At 41.6% G+C, this 26,055-nt stretch overlaps 1 protein-coding gene across 3 annotated transcripts in view; it reads right to left on the bottom strand.

Annotated features, from left to right (window-relative positions):
- NTRK2 (neurotrophic receptor tyrosine kinase 2) overlaps positions 1–26,055 on the bottom strand; it is a 389,675-nt gene that overhangs the window by 86,419 nt on the left and 277,201 nt on the right. For all 3 annotated transcript variants that reach the window (XM_068973783.1, XM_068973784.1, XM_068973786.1), the window contains one exon: positions 11,814–11,944. In XM_068973783.1, coding sequence (XP_068829884.1) covers positions 11,814–11,944 — 131 coding nt within the window. The remainder of the gene's footprint in view (positions 1–11,813; positions 11,945–26,055) is intronic.

The following is a 26,055-nucleotide window of genomic DNA, read 5'->3' as shown; positions in this document are numbered from 1 at the left end:
TAAGGAGAGGACAGCCCAAAGCACTCTCTCCTGGACAGCTGACCCCAAAGTTTGTGTAGATATTGACACTGGTGATACCTACAGGGGAGCAGGTCTAGCTTCACATCAAAAGATCCAGGTTCAAACCTTGGCTCTGCTCTGGACCTCTCTGAACTCTGGTTTTCTCTTCTGTAGGATAAAGAAGGGGTAACAATGAAATTTCCTTCACAGGCTGCCTGGCAGGACTAGGTGAGGTAGTATAAGCTGAAATACCTCCCCAGCTCCCTGGTACAGACTGATATTTGGGAGATTCAAACTTGAAACTTCAACCAATTTGCATTCAATTCGCTCATGCTAAGTAAGATCTGAGAAGGCCAAAAGATGCATGGATAAGGCATGAGGCCAGTCCAAGGGATGAAAGTACCTCTGAGACTGCCTTGGTTCCCTCCTGAAATCCCTTGAAGCCTATGGAGCTTTCTCAGAGATCCAGTCTCTTTATGCACTCTGCTTTGAGTTGCTGAGATAATTCATTTCCAGTCTCTTTATGCACTCTGCTTTGAGTTGCTGCTGTGGTCAGGCCTTGTCCCATCTTTAACCATGAATTGGAGAAGGCAACTGAGATTTTCAGGTCATTATCAAAAAGCATGAACACATTCTGCAGGTAAACATTCTTCTCAAGTTTCAGCTATGTAGTATTGACTCAAGAATGTTAGATTTTGTGTGTTTATATGTGTGTGTTAGAGAGAGACAGAAAGACAGAGATGAAGGGATGTCAGACAGCAGGGTAGAGTGGGAAGGAAGACAGGGTTTTCTTGTGTTGGGGGCACCAAACTGAAAGACTTAACAAACATCTCATATTTCCATTCCCCAAAGCAAAATCCTACAAGAAGAGACTCCACTCTCAGTGCAAAACTGTGCTTAAAAACTGTGCTTCAGTACTATTCCTCAATTTAAGAAACGAGATCTCACTATTCATGGGACAAACGTATTTAACAAATCTGGCTTCATCCTATGTATGTGCCCATCCATTTTTACATGTAAAGTTCTTTTGCTAAATTATGATCCAATTCTATTTTAAGAGATTCAGAAAATATGGCGGTAACGAGTTGGGCAAAATCATCTTCTGAATTTGGCACTCGAAGGACAGAATTTTTCTAAGGGTGGAACCATAGCCAGACAGCAATCAGAAGCTGGAAAAATCCTGCTATCAACCCTATTTATAAATTTAATCTCTGTTTTAGCACCGTGGCTGATTGTCATTTTACTCAATTAAGGGTGGCGTGGCTAGTTCCCCAATCCCTTGGCAATGGACACAGGGTGGCAGCTTCCCTCACTGACAGTCCCTTCCACTTAAGTTTCATTTTGACAGGCGTATTTGCCCCATCATTGAACACTGCTATTTTCTTACTCCTAGCATCTGCTTTGTAGCTTCATTTCATCTTATTCCTGGTGAATTTCCTGACACTCTAAAGATGCTACCCTTTCTGAAGACATTCTCAAGGGAGAAGACTTATCCAGAGCTTCAGTGAGTTACTGTCTGGTGTTCACATTGATCCAGAGTTGGAAGAGTGGATTAAAATGAAACAAACTCAAGTACAGAGCTGAAGTGAAGGTAAAATAGGAGAAAAAAACAAAAGAAGATTAACATTTTTCTGAAATGCTTCCACAGAATATTAAGACTAATAGGAAGCTAGTAGGAGAAGCCAGAGGACTTATTTGAAACCACTGGTGTGGCTGGATGCTGTGGGACATGACAAATGATTGTGTGTTCAAAGTATAGGTGGTTTAGGAGTTGTTTTTCAGTTGCCAAGTTGTGTCCAACTCTTCACAACCTCATGGACTGTAGCATACCAGGCTTCCTGTACCTCACCATCTCTGGAGTTTGCCCAAGTTTATGTCCATTGAATCAGTGATGCCATCCACCTATCTCATCCTCTGTCACCCTCTTCTCCTTCTGCCTTCAATCTTTCCCAGCATCAGGGTTTTTTCCAGTGACACAAGGTAAAATGAAGACTATCCTTTTTAACATGGTGATCTTATATCTTTCTCTTTTACATTTTAGAGAGCAGAGAAACCGAGTTAAGGTGAAAGATAAAAAAAGAGATTATTATGGCAAAACCTTATTACACACTATGCATACCACTGTGCTTAAAGCATAAAAGGCAATGAGTAAACTCTCCTATGAGGCAACCAATATCTGTGAGAATTGTGGCCAACATGCTTAAGTGTTTCTGGGTCAAGATCTGTTTCTAACTGAGACTGTTTACTCTTCTGATGTCTTCCAGATCTGCAATGTCCAAAATGGTAGCCAACAGCTACATTTGGTCAGTGATAATTTGAATATAGCTGGTCCAAACTGAGATATGCTACAAGTGTAAAATACAGATTACAGATTTTGAAAACTTGGTATACATAAAATATCTCATTAATATTTTTAGATTAACAGTATGTTGAAATGAAAATATTTTAGGTAGATTGAGTTAAATTAAATACATTAATAAAATTAGTTTCATCTGCATGTTTATACTTTTTAACGTGCAGACTAGGAAATTTTGAAACACAGACAATTAGTGGTTTGCTTTTGTGACTCACGTTGTACTTCTACTGGACAGATCCATTCTGTAAAATCCACCTTAGTAGGCTATTAATGAGTCGATCTGCTTTGGGGGAAAATAATGCTAAACTGAAATAGTGTTAAGACAGACATGCTCCTCATACAGTTCCTTACAGGCAATGATTACTCCAGTATTTAGAAGGAGATGGTGAAGGACAAGGAAGCCTGGCATGCTGCAATCCATGGGTCACAAAGAGTTGGACACAACTGAGCAACTGAACAACAAAAGCCACAAGACTGTATGATTCTTCTAACTTATAGGGTCATCTCTGAAGAAAAGTAGATGAAGCTTCTAACCAATTCTTACAAAAGTGAAATTTTAATAAATTCAGAGAGAAAAAGAGCTTGATAGAAATAAAACCTTAGAAACTAAGAAGAGTGTAGTAACTGCCCTCCTAGCATTCCTAGAAATGTAAAAGCTAATTAGATGACTGAATAAAGACAATACTGCTCACACACACACCTAGATAGTTCTCACTGTACTAGAAACCAACACTCTGTATATCAACTCAATGATATGTAACCGGCCCTTGCAAGGATTTTAAATATATACCAAGTGGCAGTCTCATATACAAGATTCATAGCCAGGGTGCTGATTGCTGCTATGTTTATTTTCACAACCATGGTTCCAACTCTAACAAGTCAAACATCTAACGAGAATCATGAGGTTAATTTCTAATTCACATACTTTAAGTACTTATAGAATTTGAGGAATAAGATTGATGGTTTGTGTGTGTATATTATATCAAGTTGCATATTATAAATGCTAATCTTTGAAAGACAGGAAACTAATTCACAGCAACTGTCATATTAGAGAAATATTGACTCAAAAGAATAAATCAGAAGTTGACCTCCAATATGGACAATTGCAAGACACTTATAGGCTTTAAATACACCAGCATTCAATTGACTGAGATAATTCCACTGGATAGAAAAGAGCTGATGGGTCCCTGTAGACCCTGATTCGACTCTGAGTTGGGCTGCCATGTTAAAGTCAATTAAAAAGCAGCCCATCTACCACAATGCATATTTTCCAGAGATGCACAGGAGTTAAATGAATACCCCAGCTATGTTTGGTATCAGATGAGTCCTCAGTAGAGTGGAATGTACTGCTTGGTTTCAGCATTTCTGAAAAGATGTATGTAAATTGGAGAAAATCCAAGAAAAAAAGGGTTAAGGAGACAAATTAACGAGACAAAAAACAGATCTCCCATAAAAGGTTAAAAGTTGAAGTTACTGGGGAAGGGACATTGATGGAGCAACTTAATAACTGGGGCCCAAGTGACTCCAGTACAAGAGGGATTCTGACACGGGAAATGTTACTGCCCATCCTACAGCACATGTGAGTGCACACACACACACACACACACACATACACACACACACACACGAGCACATGTATACACATGCACTCACCAAGAAAGAATGCACTCCCACTACAAGAAGATAGAGATCTATTAAGCAATGTCCAGACAATAAGATGATTAAGCCTTTTAGCAAGCCGCCATTAAAAGTTTTACAATTTGTTACCAGAAACTTATAAAGATGGAATTGATAGTATTTTCTGCAACATTATATTCTGTTAAGGAATATAACTATCTTTTAAGGGCAACACTGATAAATATTCTCTTAACTACATTAATCTTGTCATCAATTTCTATTTGTGGGAAAGGAATTTCACATACTAAAGTAAATTAAGAAGAGGAGAGGGGCACAGGAAGAAGGAGGAATGGGTGAGAGACTTCACAAATAATCAAGATGTGAGAACAGAAGGATGACTCTTCTTAAAAATTAAAAATAAGGAAGGAAAGAAGAAAGACAAGAAGAAGGAAAGGAAGGAAGAGAAGAACAGAGAAAGAAAATAGCCATCTGGTTTAGAAATAAACTTGTGTGGATAAAGTACTTGAATTGATGAACTCTTGACACACTTTCTTATCTACAGATTGCTTCCCTGTTCCAGAACCGGTGGTTTCTGGAAAGCGATTCTTTTCAAGCTTTTCCACTGCCCTTACAAATATTTTAAGACAACTGGCTTTAGTTGCTTCTGGCCTATAAGTGGTCTCATCTGTGTCACGTGATCACACTGGATTCTTGGACTGCAGGCAGGTGCTTGGCAGGAACACTGAGTGGAATAACTGGACACATGGTATTTCCTTCTTAAGGAATCTAAAGGTAAGTTATAGAGCCCATGGGAGCAGCAGCTGGCAGGATGCAGCAGCCCAAGCCAGGGAGCAGAGAGGGGTGAGATAGCTGTGCCATGCCAGCAGGGAAGCCTGGAGGAGAGACCTAGTGCCTCCTGCAAGGATAACAAAGGGACTGCCCTAAGGGCCAGTTCAGATCCTAGCGAGCTTCTAGACCCAACTGCTCTACTCACAGCGAGGTCCTGCAAGTCCTATTTGAGATGGTCATCTTTCATTTTTTCCTGTCAGATCTCTTTTCTCTGTCTTCTCACTTAGCGGCTCTACCATTCTTTCAGGAAACAAACGCCTCCCTACATTTGGTCAACATGTGTGAGGAGAGCTGACCTCATCTTCCATTTGCAGGGATAGGCATGTGACCCAGGCCTGGATAATCAGAACATTCTATTCCCTTGGCTGGAGGGCCTGGTGAAACAACTCAAGATAAACCAATAGGGGGTGGCCCTTCAACTTGTGCATAGTTGTTGGGAAAGAGGAGTTCTCTTTTGGGTTGCCAGGATGGCTGCATGTAAACCCAGAGCAGTTCTTGCTGAATCTTTACCATAGTATGGGGAGAACCTGCTCAAGAATGCATTCAGCATAGAAGAAAGCAGAGCCAAGAGATGGAGAGAGAGAAAGAGAGAGAGAGAGAGAGGGAATTGCTGATGCCAGGGAGCTAGAGCACCAACAGCAAGGGTTTCCAGTAGTTTGGGCAAATAAATTCCCTTTTCTGCTTAAATCAGCTTGAGTTGGGTTTCCAATGAACATTATACTGCTCTTATTATACTGTTCTTATATACTGCTCAAAGCTGATTGAGATATTTTGCTTGCATCCCCTCACGAGGCGAAAGCACTCGCTCTGGAATTTTCTTTATTTCCACCTATTTCCTTGAATTACATTTCTATTTGGGAAAACAAGAATATCTCTCTTATTATCATACACAATTGAGCAAAATTACCCACTCCTTTGTATTACCTCATACATCATGTTGAATTTCCTCAATTTGGTTTATAGGGCATGTGTAGGATTCAGTACATGAAAATATGAGGCACAGGGAGCCTGGGGCTGATGTGGAGGTCAGAGTTTTAGTCCTTGGTCTGACATTAAGTGATCTCGTTCAAGCTATGTGACTTTGGAAGGATCATTTATCTTCTCTGGGCCCCTCTTCTGTTTCCTCATTGGCAAAAAAGTATGAGTTAAACTAAAAAAATTCAATAATACCTCTATATTTCTGCATAGTGATTTAGTTATTTTTAAAATGATTTCTCATTAGATTACATCATATATATATATACACACATATACTATACACACATATAAATAGCTGATCAAATCATTTCCTTAGTTAGAAGTGCCAACTGCCAACACTTTACTTTTTCAAAAGGCTCTTTTTCAATAGTCCATCCATCCATCCAGCAAGCATTTATTGCCTGCTACTACATACTAGGCAATGTGCTAAAAGGTATGATTCCTACCCTCAAGAATATGCCACTCTACTGGAGAAGATAGACAAATGTTGCTGATTAAATATACCCACAAATACATGTACTGATTAACAGCCTTAACAAATGCTCTTAAGGACAAGTACAGATGCCTCAATAACATGGAACTGGGAGGTCTGACCTAGACCAGGGAGTAAGAGGAAGTCTCCTTGAAGGGGTAACTTGAGATGAGAGCTGATGGGTGAGGGGAGCTGTATGGCTCCTCTGTAGGGCAGGGCCCCCCAGGCAAGGGCATGGCCATGGTGTGTTAGATACTATGTGAGCTGGCTCGTGGTAACATGCCACAGAGTGTATTAGTCAACTTTGCCAAAACCCTTGCATCATTTCCTCTGTTGTTGACAAGCAAATATTTAGTAATATGAAAAGAAAAAGCCCTTCGTTAGATACTAAAGAAAGTGCCTGCTGAGCTCAGACATCACTGTTTCGCACCTTGCCAAGTCTTGTGCAGCATCTATAACTCCTTTTAACTCACACCTCAAGGAAGTCACTCAGCTTCTCTGGATCTGTCATCTATAAAACACGAGACGTGGGTTATAGATACGATTCCTAAGGCCTCTCTTGTGTTTCTAGGAATACACCTGAGTTAGTGGAGAGGGGGAAGAGAGACTATGAATCCTACAAAGCCCACTTGTGGCTATGTTTAAAAAAATGAAAATTAGCGTGCATTCACAGCACAAGGAAATGTAGGGATTGTAGCTATTGAAAAGCAAATTGGATGGAGCCAAAAATAGTTAATGCATCCACAGCTAATGCAGAGAAACTGCAATGAAGTGTTTCCTTGGCAATTGAGTTAAAGATAAAGGAACTTATTTTGATCAAAGACTGGTTTCTATGCATCTCATTTTCTCTCTGGGTTCTCCAGTTGTCTTTCAGTGGGAAGGCACAGATCCATTTCACTAAGAAACAAAGGTCATCCAAAAATATCAAGAAAAGGGCAATCTGACTGGATCCAAACAAGCAGATACTCTAATGGGAGAGGCTGGCTCAGGCTCTGAACCCTTGAGGGGTCTGCACAAGCCTAGGCTAACTCCCATCTTAAACTGACTTCTGCGGATCCCTCAAGCTCTTTAGTCATTTGGAACAAGCAGAGTCAAAATTTACAGGAACCTGACATCTGTCAGTCTGAATGTAAAACCTTGGATTTCAAACCAGTCAGCTCCTTCTAGAGAAGGAAAGAGGACAATAGCTGCTATTTCTTAGCATGCATAATCAATGCTGCAGGGGTTGCTAGGCAACGGGCAGAAAGACTGTCAAACATCCCTGGGTGCCTCCAATGGAAGAGAAGCAGCCCCAGCAGCCACTCCTCAGAGGTGACAGGTTATGGAGGCCCTGGAGGCCACGTTCAGTTCCTTTTTTAAAAAATTCCTTTATTGTGGTCAGCAAGGCACCATAGACATTTTCCTCCCAGACTTATCAGATAGTCTTTGAATACACTTACAATTGGCCCACATGCCTAAAAATGAGCAGGTCAGGCTGGCAAGAGGCAGCTCCATGTGTTATTCTGATCCCATTCATCCCAGAGCCCATGAAAAATCGGACTTGTTCCTTGCGTGGCTGCAGCCTCTGGATCTCACAGTTAAAATGGGCCCCCGCCCCACTGAAGCTTGAAATCATTCCGGCCAAGGTAAGCAAAGCCTCTGATTTCCACAAAAGGCTACATTTGAGGTAAGGGAGATGAGATTTCTTTGGTGTACGACCTTGAAGTTGAAATGACTGTTTAAGCTGTGGCTATTTTTTTCTCACTACTTGAGATAAAGGGACAAATTTTCTTTGTTTTCTTTTTCAGCAGTTTTGATTAAAGAGCAAACACTCATCGTGGGTTGTTAATCTGCAAACAATTATTTGGCAAAGCCAGGAGGTTCATGGGGACTGGGGCCTGGGTCTGGGTTGAACATGGGATGAGGGCTGTGATCGGGATTTAAAGAAAGGCTGCAGTCCATGGGGTGGTGAAGAGTTGGACATGACTGAGCGACTTCACTTTCACTTTTCACTTTCAAGCATTGGAGAAGGAAATGGCAACCCACTCCAGTGTTCTTGCCTGGAGAATCCCAGGAACAGGGGAGCCTGGTGGGCTGCTGTCTATGGGGTCGCACAGAGTCGGACACGACTAAAGCGACTTAGCAGCAGCAGCAGCACCAACAGTAGTGATGGGAAGTATGCTGTGGGCAGGACCATTGGCTGAACATTGCTGACACTGGCTAATCCTTCATCTTTACTAGATTAAGCTCTGAAATCCTGTTTAGCATGCGTTTGGAAGGAAAAGTGATGTCTGAGTTAAATGTGCCCTGGATTTAGCTGTGTAGCACTGGCTCCTTAAGGACACTGCAAGAAGTACAGAGGAGCAAGCACAGAATTAGAAATAACAGGAACGTGAAAGGCGATGCCCGCTGAGAAATTTTGAGTCTATTTCTATCAAGCTGAGGGCTTCCCACGTGGCACTAGTGGTAAAGAACCCACCTGCCAATGCAGGAGACATAAGTCATGTGGGTTCGATTCCTGGGTTGGGAAGATCCCCCGGAGGGGGGCATGGCAACCCACTCCAGTATTCTTCCCTAGAGAATGCCATGGACAGAGGAGCCTGGCTAGCTACAGTCCATGGGGGCGCAAAGAGTCGGACACGGCTGAAGCAACCGAGCACACACTACTGAGCTGAGGCCTCTGAGCTATTCCTACACTATCCTCTAGGTTTCCCTCATCTCCTACGATTTTCTCACATTCAAAGCTTTCACCTTGTGACCTCATGAAGTGAACAGTTTCCTGGATGGCCTCCAAACATCAGTGGGAAACATGGCCCAGACCTTGGCCCCAGGGTCCTCATTGTCCTTGTCTATGACACATGCGAGATTGGGGTTACATGTTCCCAGAATGTCTTCCAGCTCTATCCTTATATCAGGCTCTGAATCTCCAAAAATAGAGGCACCTTTTGGTCCCATTTTTCCAAAGGGGGAAAAAAAAGATAACAGCAGAAGAAAGCGAAGACTGCAGATATAACACTGCCAAATGTTCTGAACATTTTGTGCTTTAAAAAAAATAACAAACTTTTTGAGTAAATGAAAGAAAAGAGGAAGCCTTCTCAGCAGCAGGAATTAAACATCCTCAGGGTCCCTGCAGGATTCTCCTTTCACTCCACTCACCCCGCTTGACCTTGATTCTCTCCCGCATCTCCCTTCCCCTCTTCTCTCCTCTGTCTCACTACCCCCTCCGCTTGCCTATCTTAGTGAGATGATGTTTATTCCATAGATATTATATTTCTCATCCCTAGAAAGGCCTGTCCTTTATTCACCCCAAAGTATAGCTTTTTAGGAGCCTTTCCTGAGAGTTTAAGTGTATCTGAGCCACTCGGCTTAGTTACTTTTGATGGCAAGGAAAGCAAATGCATGGTGTTTCATTAGGATGAACTGTAACAGAAACTATGTTTAGTCTGCAGGTTGGGAAAGTTCAAGAATCATTTTATTTCTCTCCTCGGTTACCCATTAAGCATATTTTGAAGTATTTTAAGGCTGAGTACAACAGTAATGGAATACATATCTCTTTTAAAAAATGAAAAGTTCCTCAGTACCATTTTTCTAGATTCCCTTATATATGTGTCAATATACAATATTTGTTTTTCTCTTTCAGACTTATTTCACTCTGTATAATAGGATGAAATGAGGTTCATCCACCTCAGCTCAATTTGCAGGGCAGGTATAGAGAAGAAGACATAAAGAACAGATTTGTGGACACAATGAGGGAAGGAGACGGTGAGACCGCTTCAGAGAGTAGCACTGAAACATACAGAGTACCATATGTAAAATAGATGACTAGTGGGAAGTTGCTGTGTAACACAGGGGACTCCGCTCAGTGCGCTGCGGCAACCTAGAGGGGTGGGATGGGGAGGGCATGGGAGAAGGGTTCAAGGGGGAGGGGACATATATATACTTATGGCTGATTCACGTAGGTATACAGCAGAAACCAAGACAACTCTGTAAAGCAATTATCCTCCAATTAAAAACGAATAAAAGTTAAAGCATTAAAAGACCAGAAAAATAAATAAATAAATAAAACACATCCATCAACTCACAAAGAAAGTTGTCCTGGTTATAATGAGGAAATAAATGCCACTTGTACAAATACTTTCTGTTTGGCCAAATGAACAAATAAAAACCAAAACTCAATCATCTTACGTTAGGTCACAAAGTTACATTTTATTACATTAGCCACATACTTATTCATTTGGCCCTTAGTTCATTTTATAAACACATGCCTCTCTTAAGTGTTTTACATAAATTGTACCTTGGTGATTTTTTTAAACATTTTTACAGTGCACATGTAAAAGACATGCTGAAGTTTTTTGTGCTATTTGTGTTAATCCTTGTGATTTAGAGGGTCCAGTGGAAATTTCAGCCCTTTCAATAATGTTTATTAATATAAATTTATTTATTTTAATTGGAGGCTAATTACTTAACAATTTTATTGAAGATGCTGCTGCTGCTAAGTTGCTTCATTTGTGTCCGACCCTATGCAACTCCATAGATAGCAGCCCACCAGGCTCCTCTGTCCCTGGGATTCTCCAGGCAAAAATACTGGAGTGGCTTGCCATTTCCTTCTCCAATGCATGAGAGTGAAAAGTGAAAATGAAGTTGCTCAGTCGTGTCAGACTCTTCGCAACCCCATAGACTGTAGTCACCAGGCTCCTCTGTCCATGGGATTTTCCAGGCAAGAGTACTGGAATGGGTTGCCATTTCCTTCTCCATATTGAAAATGAGGTCTCCTTTAAAAAATTATTATAATTTAACACATAGGCATTTATTATTTTATTTTTATTTTCCATGCCATGCAGCATGTGTGATTTTAGTTCCCTGACCAGGGATCGAACCTGCATCCTCTGCAGTGGAAGCATGGAGCTTTACAACAATTGGACTGCCAGGGGATTCCTCAGGCCTCCTTTTTAGAGTTTATGGAAAAATGGTTATGACAAAAGATTTTCAGACTTCTGTCTTTCAATAAAATCTCATGTCTCCTAGGGCGGTAAGATCCATCCCCCAGAGATGTTCCCTTCCAGATGCCATGTCTAGGGCCTTGGAGATATTTGGAAGGGACAAAGTAAGTACATAACAAAACTTCTCAGCAGAAATGAGGCTGAGAGAGGGAAGTGAAGATCACAGTATCCTTTCCAGGTCTTCTGAACACGAGACAAGCTCCAGCTGAACTTGGACACGCTCCGAGCAATCTGAGGAGAAAGCGAAGTCTCCAAGTTTGGTGGGGTGGATTGTGTTTGACCCCAGTGACCTCTGTCCAGAGTTCAGTTAACACTGACTGGGGAGATTAACTCAGAGATATCCACAGCCTGCAGGCTGGAAAGATGTTCCTGAGCAGAACCCGTTGTCCCTGTGCCCCAAACATCCTTCCCACTGTCCATCACTTAAAGGAATTTGGACACATCCACCATGGTAGATGTACTTTGCTCCTGAAACCGTCACTGCAATAAAATAAAATAAAGCAACACTTCCACACGTGAGTAGTGATCATGGGTAATGAGACATTCTGGAGTGTTCGCTTACCTTCACAGCCACCAAGATCTTGTCCTGCTCAGGACAGAGGTTATAGCATTCAGCGAGGAAAACTTTTCCAAAGGCTCCTTCACCTAGCTCCCTTTTCAAGACAATGTTGTGTCGCTTGATGTGCTGAACAACTGTAAGACAAAGACAGAAGGGAAATTGGAATCGAGGCAGCCAGAGCTGCAGGCAAAGGGCAGGAGTTGGCAGGCTGCATCCTGAGCTCACAGGCCTAAAGTCTCTCCTCTGCACATGGAAAACTGGAGGATAAACTCAGCATCCATCCTCTAGGTCCACCCAAAGGGCTTCCAGGCAGTCGGTGGTTTAGGCTTGCTCTCCAGAATGGAATCACTGTTTTTGATAGAACCAAAGGAATCACTTAGCTGTTGGCTGCAAAACATCTTTCATGATCTTTATGGACCAAGAAAGGGGAGAATTGAGAAGGGGATGGATATGAATGGCAGGTCTCTCATAAGACAGATGCTTTGCGTATATTCATCAGTTATGTCTAGTGGGAAAAGCAGAGAGCTAGCTAGGAAGCCCTAAGCCTTTGTAAGCCCCTTCAGCTTATTGAGGGAGACAGGCTTAGAGGACATGAAGGGAAAATGCAAGATCTGTGCATTGCTGATGAAGGCTGTGTCCTCACCTCACTTTTTGCTTCCTCATGTGGTGGGCTCCATGGTTGAGTTTTGGTGACTCCTTCCATTTAGACCAGAAATGGCTGGCCGATTGTGCTAAAGGCTGGTTTCCTTAGCTCCTTTCTAAGAGCAGGTTCTAGCCTTGGCTGTCTAAAGCCAAGAAGCGACATGCACAGAAGCATCAGGGGAAAGGGGATGATTTATTCTTCTCATCTAGAGCTGAGCTGGCCCATGCCACTCATCCATCATCTTCCTGGAGGAGGCAGGAGGCGGTCCCAAGGCGGTTCTTTGGGAGCCCGGTAGTGCACAGTGGGAGGCAAGTGAATGATTCTCGGGACAAAGCTGGTGGAGAAGCCCGGAAAGAGACTCTGCAGAGGATAGAGGACTTCACAAGGACGAGGCTTGGGCCTCGTCACCCAGCACATCAAGCGTTGGATCCCAGAGCCCAGGGCTTCCACTGGGTCACTGCCACCAGGCATTTCTGAATTTCTCATCCCTGAGTGGCATACTGAAAAAAGAGACTGTGAGTCCCTCTAGAGCTTGGAATGTGCAGTCAACAATATTCTCTCATTGGACTCTTAGAAGCATTCTTTCCTACATTTTAGACATGGGGAAACTGAGTCTGCAGGAATTTCAATGATTCATAGTGTGGGAATGGAGGAATTGGGATGCGGACTCAGGTTTGTGTGAACCCAGAGTCTGTAACTTTTCTTCTGCACCAGAAAGTTCTTGTTTCAGTTGTAAGTTATGCTAAGTGTGATGAGAGAAAGGGAAGTATGTAAGTAAGAGAGTAAAAGGTAAAAATAACCTCCCAGCTTCCTTTCTGCTTAGTTCAACAGCCAGTTCACATTATCAAAAGTTCCAAAGAAAATACAAAGCTTATTGATACAGTTTTAATCATGATAATAACATGAATACCCATGAAGTCACCACTCCATTAAGAAACAGAACATCACTAGTACTTTTGAAGCACCACTGTGTTCTTTCTGGATTACACCCATTTCCTACTCACCTCCCAGGGATAATCACTATCCTGAAGTTTGTGTTAATCATTTCCCTTGTTGGTTTGCTACCACTGACATCTCCCCAGTGAGAGACTGTTGCTTGTTTTGAAGCTAATAAATGGAGTCATATTACATGCATCCTTCCCTGTCTTACATCTATCTCTCAACATTGTTCTTGAGACTGAATTACACTGTGTGTAGTAGCAGCAGTACTTCTTTTGCTTCTACTTTGTAATATTCTGTGGAAGGACTGTAATACCATTTATTTGTCCATGCTAGGTTGATGGATATGATATATACAGTTTCTTCTTAGATACAACTTGATATAAAACGCAAGTGGTGATTAAGGTTTTGCTTTAATAGGATTTTACCCCTGATAATTCATGCGGTTTGGAGCTATGGCTGCTTCCTTGGGCCTCTGGGAACTCAGGGTGATAAAAATCAAAAGGTCTTTTATGAGCAATATTATTAATGAATCTAAGAATGTATATTAATTTCTCATGCTCCAGCAGCAATGCCTGAATTTAAGAGGGGAAAGACATGTTCATTAGGAAGAGTGCCCATATAAAGAGATGAATGTAATTCTTGCAGAGAACTAGCTGCCCTATTTAAATCTAATATTTAACTCCACAGTTGTCATATGTTCATTGAGAATTAAATTGCCACTTGATTTACTTTACACTCTAACCAGATCAAGGCTAGTATTTAACTTTTTTTTTTTTTGCATTTGATTTACACTTTTCTTGCCTCCCTCCTCCCTTCTCTCCTTTCTTTCTCCTTCTTTCCTTCCTTTTCCTTTTTTTTCCTTTCCTCCCTCTCTCCCCATCCCTCCCCACCCCCCCCACCCTCTCTTTCATTCCAAGGAGTTAAAAAGGTTGATGGGAAATAACTTTCTAAAGCTATAGATAAAGCCACAACTTCATCATCTTCCAAGCTAAAATTGATAAGACCAGTTTTACCACACTGGCCTTGAAGGCAGTAGACACATCTTTTAAGAAAACGGCTATTTTGCATTAATTTGCTTTGCTATGTTTGGGATATAGTAGATTACACGAATAGTGGCCTTTTGCCAATGTACTCCATCTAAATAGAAGGAATTCCTCTTTTCTAAGACTGGAAGCCACTGAGGGGCACAGGTAACAAGTTTTTGTCTGTATTTGCATTTCTGCCAGGGTTTCATAGTGCTCTGCACACAGCTGGTGCTATCCAAATATTTGTTGGAAAATGTGCCAAATGATAATAGAAGCAAGAGACAAATACTGTTCAGTTTTATTATTTCAGTTAACTGACAATAATTCTATTGAATGTGCAGGCAATAAAAAAGCTCAGTTCTCCAAGATGTCAGCAGTAGGAAGAACAACTAGTCTGAAGCTATCACATACTTGAGCTAAGAATTTCTTCCCATTCTCCTCCAGGAGAGCATTGAAACATATCCCAAACTGCCTCATTGCCCGTTTCCCTCAATCACCAAAGGAATTCCTCAGTACCCTCTCAGACCATCCCTCTTTATCCAGCCTCAAACTGCCAAATTGCTCATAACTGCCCCAAGCAGAGCCAATGCTAACCCCTTCATCTCCCTCACAAGTCCTTCCATCAGTTCTTCTGGGCGAAATGCCCATCATCCAGTAGGTTGCTATATCCTAAATCTCTCCTTAAACTTCTCTTTACCTCCTCAGCTCCAATAAAACCTTGGCTTTGCTGAGGATGCGCTTCTCTGATGGCTCAGCAGTAAAGAATATGCCTACCAATGCAGGAGATGCAGGTCAGGAAAATTTCATCCCTGGGTCAGGAAGATACCCTAGAGAAGGAAATAACTGCCTACTCAGGCATTCTTGCCTGGGAAATCCCATGGACAGAGGAGATCAGCAGGCTACAGTTCCATGGGGTTGTAAAAGAGTCAGATACAAAATGACTTAGCAGCTAAAACACCACCACCATAATGTGCCTGAGGACACCCATGACTTCTCCCTCCAGTCCTCTCAAATGAAAGCCATCCCCACCCTTCATTCCCAGGTACATCAAGGCCTTTGGGCATGATGTCTGACCATGACCCACCACCCTCCACACCCCACCATCTGCTAGAGCCGCAACCAGTTGACAGCATCTGTCTTAGGGAGCCATCAGCCTGTACCACGTTGGGCCCCTCACTATGGCATCTTGGCTACCTCACTCACTCACTGAGCTCCTTGCTCACATTTTCCCTCTACCTCCTGATACCAGCATTCTAAGAGCCCGAGGCACAGACGGGTGAAGTGTTAATAGTTTGCCCAAGTTGTACAAACACTCAGCTGCTGTTCGTCTTGTGTCTTTCAGCAATGCGGCTAAGAGGAAAGACATTGGGAAATTTGGTTTGGCTGTTTGCATGGCATTTAGCTGACTTTTTCTTGGGAGTAAGACTTTCTTTTTTAAAATTTTATGTTATTATTATCATTATTTGGTGGGGGACAAGCTGCACACATACAGGATCTTAGCTCCCTGGCTGGGGATCGAACTTGAAGTGTGGAGTCCTAATCACTGGACCAGGGAAGTCCCAAGACTTTCTTAATGAAAAAAGGAATGCACTGGTTTCGATTCGAGACAATCTCACTGTGGACAGGCGCTTTGAATAACACTGCCTTAAAGAGTCCTAGGAACATTTGGGCCAAGTGAGTCTAAGTGAAAGTCACTCAGTTGTGCCTGACTCTGCAACATTATAGACTGTAGCCTACCAGGCTCCTCTGTTCATGGAATTCTTTAGGCAAGAATACTGGAGTGGGTAAATGTTCCCTTCTCCAGGGGATCTTCCCAACCCAGGGATTGAACCCAGATCTCCTGCACTGCAGGTGGATTCTTTACCATCTGAACCACCAGAGAAGCCCAAAGATTCCATGATAAATAAGCTATCGGGTAAGCATGTTAAAACTTTTTACATTCTTTATTTCTTAGGTCAGTCGAAGCTCTGCTTTTAACTTTGGAGACTCAAGTAAAACCACTTCAAACCCAATATGAATAACTAACAAAAATAAATAAATGAAACACCCAGACTCTACCATAAATAGCTTCTTAGATTTGAAGGGGAAAACATCAAGACAATAGTTGATTTCTTTAAATAAATTTTTTTTTTATAAAAAGTACCTTTTTAAAATTCACCTTGCCAAAGATAGGAGTACCCAGAAGAGGTGTGTGTGGTGTGGGGACCACCAAACTCCTGTGGTCTGCAGACTGATCTATGTATGTTCATATAGTCAAAACAAAAGGTGTGATTAGATTACTGTACAAATAAATCTACTCTATGGAATCAGGGAGAAATTGATGACCAGAAGTAACAATTGAGATGAGGGACTAAATATTGTGGATGTCTTTATCATTAATGGAATTTTCCAGGGTGGAAATTCACTGCACTTGGGCATTTGCTTCCTAAGTACCAGAACTGAGTAGATTTCTAGTTTTGCATTAGCATCACATTACAGCCACTGAAAAATGCATTCTGCCACAAAGAAGTTTCAGTAGTTGTTGGAGATGCTTGTAGTTTCAGATGGTTTAAATAAAATTCCTAGTATCAACTTCTCCCAGAAGTAAATATCCTATATATACATGCAGTCTATAGTTCAACCCAGGTCTATATTCATTACTACTAAATCTAAAACTAACAAAATGAATAAATAAATATCACTCCACCCATTTGGAAATTGGAAACATATCCTCCCATTTCCTTAGTAATAGAGTTTCACAGAGAACCTTGTCCCCCTGGACATATCCTACTCATCACATGGACCTTAAATTGAGACATTCATGGAATCTTTAATATATGCCAACTACTCTGCAGTTAAAAGGAAAGACATCTTATATTTGTGAGTAGGACTGTATAAATAATATACCCCAGAAAATAATGTTCTGTATTAGGAGGAATCTCTATGTTTCCCTACAAACCTAAATGTACGGCCCGCCTCAGCAGTTCCAGTGCAGAGGACCAGATGCTGTGCTGGAAACAGAAGTTAAAGATCACTGAGACCGACTCCCTCATGTTTGACAGTTGGCCAGTGAGTCTCAGAGAGGTGAAGTGACTCTCCCAGGGCCACACAGCTAGAAAGTGACCAAGCTAGAACTCAGATCCCCTCTCAGGAGAATGACCTTGGACTCTGTAACACAAGCCCCCATTTGAGATTGCATGCAGTGAGCATTCCCTGCCAGTAAAGTGAAAACAGGTATATCATTCAGTTAATCATCTCTTCAACTAGAAATACTTGAAACATTCACATTTATCATCTGAAATGGATCAAGTATCTCATAATGAAGAATATCATTACAAAATGGCCAATAAACATAAAATATGAGTGCATAAAGTAGGATGCCAAAGCTATGAAAAATGCTTGAGCTTGATTTTAAATGCAAGTAACAAAAATTATTTACTAAATATCTTAATGTCTATATCATAAGGAGCATATTGAAACAGGTTAAATCATCCACCTTGAAAAAGCCAATTTATATGAAACATGGGAACTATGGTTTTGAATGTCATCTATATTATTATTATTAAGATATAAGTTTGGATAATATTGAAAATAAATGTGATTAAGACCAGAGATGTAAAACACACCAGGACAAGACAAAGCCAAATATTCATAAATAACATTAATGATAAAATAAAACATGTAACAATACTGAGCCATTCTTAAGCAATTTTCAGCAAAAAATCCCAATGTGCATTACCATCGATTAATTTTCATATCCCTCTGAATGAGGTCAATAGTTACATTTATTTTACAGATGACACTACAATTAATTGACTAACTTGTGGTCATAGAGCAATCCACTTATCTTTTTCCAAGTGCAATTTCCAATGAAACAAGGAAATAGGAAGGAAAGAGAGAGACCCTAATATGTGCTGATTGCTATTAAGGGCCTGGAAATGTGCTGAGAGGTTTACGAGGGTTATCAATCTTCACAGCAATCTAGGAGGGCATCCTTATTTCCATTTTCAGATTAAAGTAACAAGGAGGGGATCACATGTGCTAAATAACTCATCTGAATTGATGCTGAAGCTGAAACTCCAATACTTTGGCCACCTGATGCGAAGAGCTGACTCATTTGAAAACCTCTAATGCTGGGAAAGATTGAAGGCAGGAGGAGAAGGGGACAACAGAGGATGAGATGGTTGGATGGCATCACTGACTCAATGGACGTGAGTTTTAGTAAACTCTCGGAGTGGGTGATGGACAGGGAGGCCTGGTGTGCTGTGGTCCGTGGGGTCACAAAGAGTCTGACACGACTGAGCGACTGAATTGAATTGAACTGAATTGAACTGAATTTGTATTATACAATTGGTAACAGGCAGAGTTTAAATTCTTTCCACTACAACACTTTATCTTTCCTTGGCCTTCTTATAACAGACAAAGTGAAAGAGAAAGTGAGCTTGAATTTGCCCACCTGGGGATCATGGGTCTACATCAACAAACCTTTATTAAGCATGTACTATAGCCTGGACTTCGCTGGTGGCTCAGATGGCAAAGAATTTGCCTGCAATGCAGGAGACAAAGGGTTGATCTTTGGGTCAGGAAGATCCCCTGGAGAAAGGAATGGCTACCCACTCCAGTATTCTTAGGGCTTCCCAGGTGGCGCTAGTGGTAAAGAACCCACTTGGCAGCACAGGAGACATAAGAGATGTGGGTTCGATGCCTGGGTCAGGAAGATTCCCTGGAGGAAGGCATGGCTATCTACTCCAGTATTCTTGCCTGGAGAATCCCACAGACAGAGGAGCCTGGCGGGTTATAGTCCACGGGGTCACAAAAGAGTCGGACATGACTAAAGCAATTTCAGGTACTTTATGCAATCATGCAAGGGAAAAGAAAACCTTAAATAAGAACTCAAATCAGAGAAAACAGAAAAGAAGGCTAAAACAAGATAAGTAGAAACGCAAATGTGCAGATTCTAAGGTTCCACATAGCTATTAAAATTGGCATAATTTGACTCTGAGTTTCCTGGCAGCAGAAGCCAAGAGGGAAACACAATAATTTATAAAATTTTGACTACTCATAAGTAAGAGCACAGAAATTCCTATGATAAGTAAAATTTTTCATGGAATTTAGTTTTGAAAGGAATACATCAAAAAAATAAAAGAAAGGAATACATCAAATGGATTTTACATTGAAAATCAATGTCTTTAACAACATCTGTAGTGTAAATAGTAAACATCCTAAGAATATTTCTTATGGCAGAGCTCAATAAGGAAAAAACATATGACACAAAAACCACCCTCAGTCAAACACTATACAGGGAGTCCAGAGTGCTTATCATCATAATGGCATAAAAATCAATGTCTATGGGCTTACTCAGGAATGCTTTGGGGATGGGGTTAAAGAAGAGATGTAATTTTCCACACCGACTGCTGGGCCTACAACATATTAGGCAATCAATACTATTTTATGAATAAATAATAACATGAACATGCAAAAATAGATGAGTGATTGAACAAGAGATGAGAATGGTAGAGAAGAGGGCATTTAAGGAGGGGGAAGAGAAAAAGCAAGGATGAGGATGAGGAAAAAGCCCACAGTGCTATTTAAGAAGTTGTGATTTGTCCTATTTTTTTTCCTAAAGAGAAGGAGCAGACAATATGTAGCAAAAGGAGGATGAGGTTGGATCAGAGAGGACCTTGAAGTCCTTATAAACAAGCCTGGACTCTTGGACAAATGACTTCACTGCTTTTTGCCTTCATTTTGTTGTCTTTAAATCAAAGAGTTTAGATTAAACAGTATTTTAGGTCTGCTTCAGCACATTCATGTTCCACAATCAGTGAATCCTTGGATTTGTTTTATATGTAAGTTCTATCTAGAAGACTTTTGAGCGTGGAAGAAAAGTGACAAGAACAAACGATTCTGGCAGTAGTCGAACTGGAGGCAGAGGGGCAAGTTTAGAAGTAACTACTGACCTCCCTCTCACAGAGGCCCATGCTGAGCGGGAAGGTGGGCTCCATCCAGCCACTCATCCATCCTTCCTCTCCAGTCTCCTGTCCAAGAAATGCACACAGCTCAGGGTGACAGACCACAGGGAGGCTGAGATCAAGTCTGTGACCCCAAAGGGAACAGGTGAAGTCACCAAGGACTAATCCTGATGTTTTCAGGGACAGACAGAAAACAAGGAGCCTTAGAACAAGACCAAAGTGGACAGATGGGAGAGGCAGGAGAAAGGGCCAAGGATGAGCCAGAAGAGAGCAGAAGGCAGACTTCTGGGGCCGGGGAGTAACTGAGAGGTTAGGAAGTGGTGGTGGTGAGTGGAGATTGCACAAGTGGAGGGTTGGGGCAGGGACAGACAGGTGGGTCTAGGGATGACACAGTGACTCTCAGGGATGGGTACTGGGGGGATTTAGAGGAGGGAGAGATTTGAGGGTGTTTATAAGTTAAGGAGAACGTGCGTGCTCAGTCACTCAGTTGTGTCTGACTCTTCGCGGCCCCATGGACTGTGGCTCTTTTGCCCATGGGATTCTCCAGGCAAGAATACTGGATAGGTTGTCATTTCCTCGTTTCCAGGGTACTTTCTCAACCCAGGGATCGAACTCTTGTCTCTTGCATCTCCTGCATTGGCAGGCAGGTTCTTTACCACTAGTACCACCTGGGAAGCCCCAAGGAGAATAGTAGAAAGTAAGACATTAAATAGGTACCACAAATTGGAAGGAAGGGGAAAAAAAGGAGAGAAGGAAGGAAAAGAAATCTAGTGGGACAGATGACTGGGGAAGACACTGGGAATCCAATAAGACTGATGAAGCAGAAAAATTCAGAGAGAGGAAAGATTTTGAGTGAATCATCTTCTAAGGGCCTCAGCTTTGATGCTGGACCACTGAAGAAGGAAGTGGACTTTCAGGGATTCCCAAGAGGCCCAGTGGGACCCTTCAGGCTAAGCCTTGCACTGGGTCTAGTGATGGACAAAACAGACTCTTATAAGGTAAGTTTGCCTTGCTGGGAGTGCACCAGGTACCTACTTGGATACCCCTTATGACATCCAATGGCAGCAAAGGACCTTTTCCTCCTTAATCAAATTTTAATACCGTGTGTTGAATGAGTGCAGAGCAGCTATGTGAAGAAAGGTAAGATTGGGTTTTGTCTAACCTGAAATTCACATTAGACAAAAGACTTGAGTTATCTGAAATTAAAATACTCAAGACTTCTTGTAGAAAACAGCCAGAGAGGGGGAAAGCCCCAGAAATCTTTCAAGCTGTTAGACTAAAGGGAACACCACACTTCAAAATACACATACGGCACATCCTTCGCTTTGACAGCCCCTAACAGCCAAAATTATATCTGTTCTACACTCTGGCATGTGGTAGAGTTGGATTGATTTGCCCTGACAGCCCTCCCTGCTGGAACAATACTTGTCAGTCAGCCCCAGCAATGTTTGTATTTTCAAGAATAATTATGCAGAGTGATGTACAAGATTCTGGCAGGTGGGCCAGACAGGCTTATCTGCCTACTTCTCCAACCCTGTGTCCCTAAGCCCTAATGCTCTACCTGCTTCTGAGGATGGAAAACACCCCTTTAATGCCCTCCGTCCCCCTCCCAAGCTGTGCATCATCTTCCATTTGAGGGGTCTATGCTGATGTCTGTTTTATCATTTGGGATCCTCCATTCTATGCTCTCCAAACAGAAACCATCGTTTCTTCAAGAATTTCAACTGGTAGCCACTTATATTCCTAATTGATTTTTTCAAGTTAGCTGGCCTTTACCAATGTACTTCTGAATGAAAGCTCCATTGTGAATGACATGTTTCATCTTTGGTGGGGTTAATTCACATATCACACACACACACACACACCAGTGTGCATTCAGTGGCCTCCTTACTCTATGTCTTAATTGTGGACAGTTTATCTGAGCTTAAATATATTGAGTATCTTCTCTGTGCACATAGTAAGGGTAAGAGCAATGCAGATATAATGACAATGTGGTCAGAATGTGATAAACAGAGATGACAGGGGCCAAACAAGCGTTCTGAAGGTGGGGCCATTCAGGAAAGGTTCCTTGGAGTCATTGAGACAATTCTAGAAAAGCACGTTTTTCTTCATGAGGAAAGCCCTGAACTCATGAGAATGGGGCAAGCACTTAGCCTAAGAAACAGTGGGAGCCAGTGGGCACTTCATGAGTTCTGGCATTCCTTGCCAGCTTCCCAGGCTGCTTTCCATGGCTGCAGATCCGCCTCAGTTCCACAGAAAGGCAGTGATTAGCAGAGCTCATGATATGTGATGAACGAAAAGGAAAGGATCACAGACAACGTTTTTGGGTGCATCACGTGTTTTCCATCTCTGGATGGGTTACTAGACAATATACTGAACAGAGTACTATGGTATTTCCTCTTCAATATGATTACTGGAAAACTTGTATTCTCAAAGGTAGGGCTAATTTTGTTTTCCTTAAAGGATTTTTCAATACTTTCAGCATCTTTCACTCCAACATACCTTTTTTTTGTTTTTTCTCTTTCTCATTTCACCATTTAAGCTTCTATGTGTAAAGAATTGTGTTTGATGCTGGGGAAGGTTCAAGGGTGAATAAGGGCAAGAGGAAGTCAGGCTGATGGTCATTAATTGTATATCCACTACATACGAGGTGTTATGTCAAGCCTTGGGCATACAATTTCTTATTCAGACATCCTACTGGACGTAAGAAGAGACATCACTATCTTCCTTTGGAGGTTGGGAGAAATAAGTCTTGGAGATGTTAAGCAATTTGCCCAAAGCCCTACAGCTGGAAAGTGGGCAAGGCAAGTTAGAACTGTCTTTAAAACCAGGCTGCTGCTGCTGCTGCTGCTAAGTCACTTCCGTCGTGTCCGACTCTGCGCGACCCCATAGACGGCAGCCCACCAGGCTCCCCCGTCCCTGGGATTCTCCAGGCGAGAACACTGGAGTGGGTTGCCATTTCCTTCTCCAATGCATGAAAGTGAAAAGTCAAAGTGAAGCCGCTCAGTTGTGTCCGACTCTCAGCAACCTCATGGACTGCAACCCACCAGGCAGTCTCTCCCAACAGAACACAAATGTTTCCCCTAAATGAACTGTAGTCTAATAGGGAGACGAGACACAAAGTACACAGATAACAGTTGTACAAGGAAGAGTGTAAAACTCACAATGACAGATGTTTGACATACAGGGTTGTGACTTGTGCATGTTTAGAAGAAAAAGTAAGTTCTTTAAATACAGGGTATAGGGTTGTAGGATGTGCCATTTGAATTTTCCCCTGTAAGTTGAAAGGGTTTGAAATGTTGGTTAGAAAGAAGGGTGTTGTTGAGTAATGAATTAAGACATTTCCAAATTGCCAGAATGTCACTGGCTTGCTCATGTACTGGATATTCATATTAAGGCATATCCACGTTAAAGTCCAAAATCTGAAATCTATTTGCTGCTGCTGCTACATCGCTTCAGTCGTGTCTGACTCTGCGTGACCCCAGAGATGGCAGCCCACCAGGCCCCTGTCCCTGGGATTGTCCAGGCAAGAACACTGGAGTGGGTTGCCATTTCCTTCTGCAATGCATAAAAGCGAAAAGTGTAAGTGAAGTCGCTCAGTCGTGTCCGACTCTTAGCGACCCCATGGACTGCAGCCTACGAGGCTCCTCCGTCCATGGCTTTTTCCAGGCAAGAAATCTATTTAGGTTGAACCAAATGAATTTTCCATGTTTGCAGACCCAAATGAGACAAACATTAGCTATTTCATGTGGCTTATTGTTAGGTTGTATCTTTACAAACAGAAACTCTGAAAGTTAGAAAGGAATTCATATCTTTTAATGTTCAGAAAAAGGAAAGTAATACATGCACATGATAAAAAACCAAGAGCCTTAAGAAAAAAGTTGTACCCTTCCATTCTCCTCCCTGCCCTTGGTCTTACTCTCTTGGGAAATCAATATAATAAAATTTGGATTTTGGTTTTCTAGGGGTGATTGCCATAACTCTAATTAATAAGCTATTGTTTTCCCAATTTAAGACTTCTCTATTGATTCTCCACTTTATTAGAGGAGGATTTTGCTCATACTACCTCCTACTCAGTCCAATAATTAACTGCTGTATTAATTTTTAGCTCTTCTATTGATTATCTATCATACTATACCTCCATTTCAGCCAGTATCCTGACACCCTTTGTATATAAGGCATATATATGGGCATATTAGCACTCCTATCTTCTCTCTACCCAATTCACACATTGGGGTTCATTCTTTGAGCTTGGCCTTTACTACAACTGTGCCAATATTACTGCCATGTACATTCCATTCACAATATGATACAATAAAGGCTTTTATGGTTCTAAAACTTGAACTGCAATAAATAAAATTTATGTTACTATGATGGTGAAGAATCCACCTGCAATGCTGGAGGCTCAGGTTCAATCTCTGGGTATGAAAGATCCCCTGGAGAAGGGAATGGCAACCCACTCCAGTATTCTTGCCTAGGAAATCCTATAGACAGAGGAGCCTGGTGGGCTACAGTCCATGGGGTCACAAAGAGTCAGAGACGACTGAGAGACTAACATTTCACTTCATGTTGATGACCAGCTTAATATTGTATATTACAAGGCTAAGTGAGTGCTGGGTCTACATTTGTGTTTCATGACTAATGCCCTGTAGAGAACTTCTGAGCCACTTGAAGAAGGATGTTCATAGCAACAAGATCAAAAGACTTCTCTCTTCTAACCATGAAGACTGTTCTGGCATAAAATTCAAACAGACAGATTTTTCATTTCTCCTGCTGGTACTTAGCAGACCTCTCAGATTGAAGTCTATGGTACTTATTCAACACTGGGAAGTCATTTTTGGTTTTTCCTTTGATAATTTTCTCCTACCATTTTCCTCAGTTCTCATTAGTATCTGGAAATCTTAATAATCATATTCCACTTCTCCTGATACAATCGAATTGTATGAATTCTCTCTCATGAATTAGTTCTTTTTCTCTTCTTCTCTAGCTCTGTCTGCCTCTGCCTTTTTGCTCTTTATTCTGGAAGAATTTCTTATCTTTCATACCTATGATTGAAACTTCCATTTCTACCATCATAGATTTAATTTGTATGAGTTCCTTATCTTATAATTCCTTTTTCCTAGCTATCCAATTTTGATTTATGTGTATCAAATCTCAAATCAGAGAACATTTTTTCTTCTTTAAAATTTTCTTCCACTCAAAAAGTTTCGGTACCCTCCAAGGTCAGTTTTTCTCTCAGATCTTCTCTTTCAGTTGCTATTGTCCTCAAACGTAGAGTGGATCTTGAATCTTATTTATATTGAAAAAAGAAAGTCTGGGTAGCCAATAAGGATTTCCTGAGTTATTTAGTCAGTATTGCCAACTTCAGAAAGGAAGGTTAGTTAAGAATTGGATCATTGGTAGAACATAGATAGGAATGCCTTGCTTTAGGATGAACAGGCGGACAATGGACCATTTGGTACTCTGGAGTTCTAATACCCATGCTACTAGCAGGCTTTATCCTCTATGACAGTCTGGCAATTTCTGCACAGAAATGTTTTAGATTCTTTTTTGTATGAAGATAAATATATATCCACTTCTCTGCCCAGTTGGAGATGGGAGGGTATATCTCTCATGCCTCCCTTGTTTTAAGCCCTTTCTCACTCTTTCCTTCTGTTGAACCTGCTGCACTTGCTGATCCCAAGCCT

The sequence above is a fragment of the Capricornis sumatraensis genome, chromosome 6 (assembly GCF_032405125.1).
Source record: "Capricornis sumatraensis isolate serow.1 chromosome 6, serow.2, whole genome shotgun sequence".
NCBI lineage: Eukaryota > Metazoa > Chordata > Mammalia > Artiodactyla > Bovidae > Capricornis > Capricornis sumatraensis.
The sequence above is the reverse complement of the archived record's forward strand: the minus strand, read 5'-3'. Positions and strand labels throughout refer to the sequence as shown.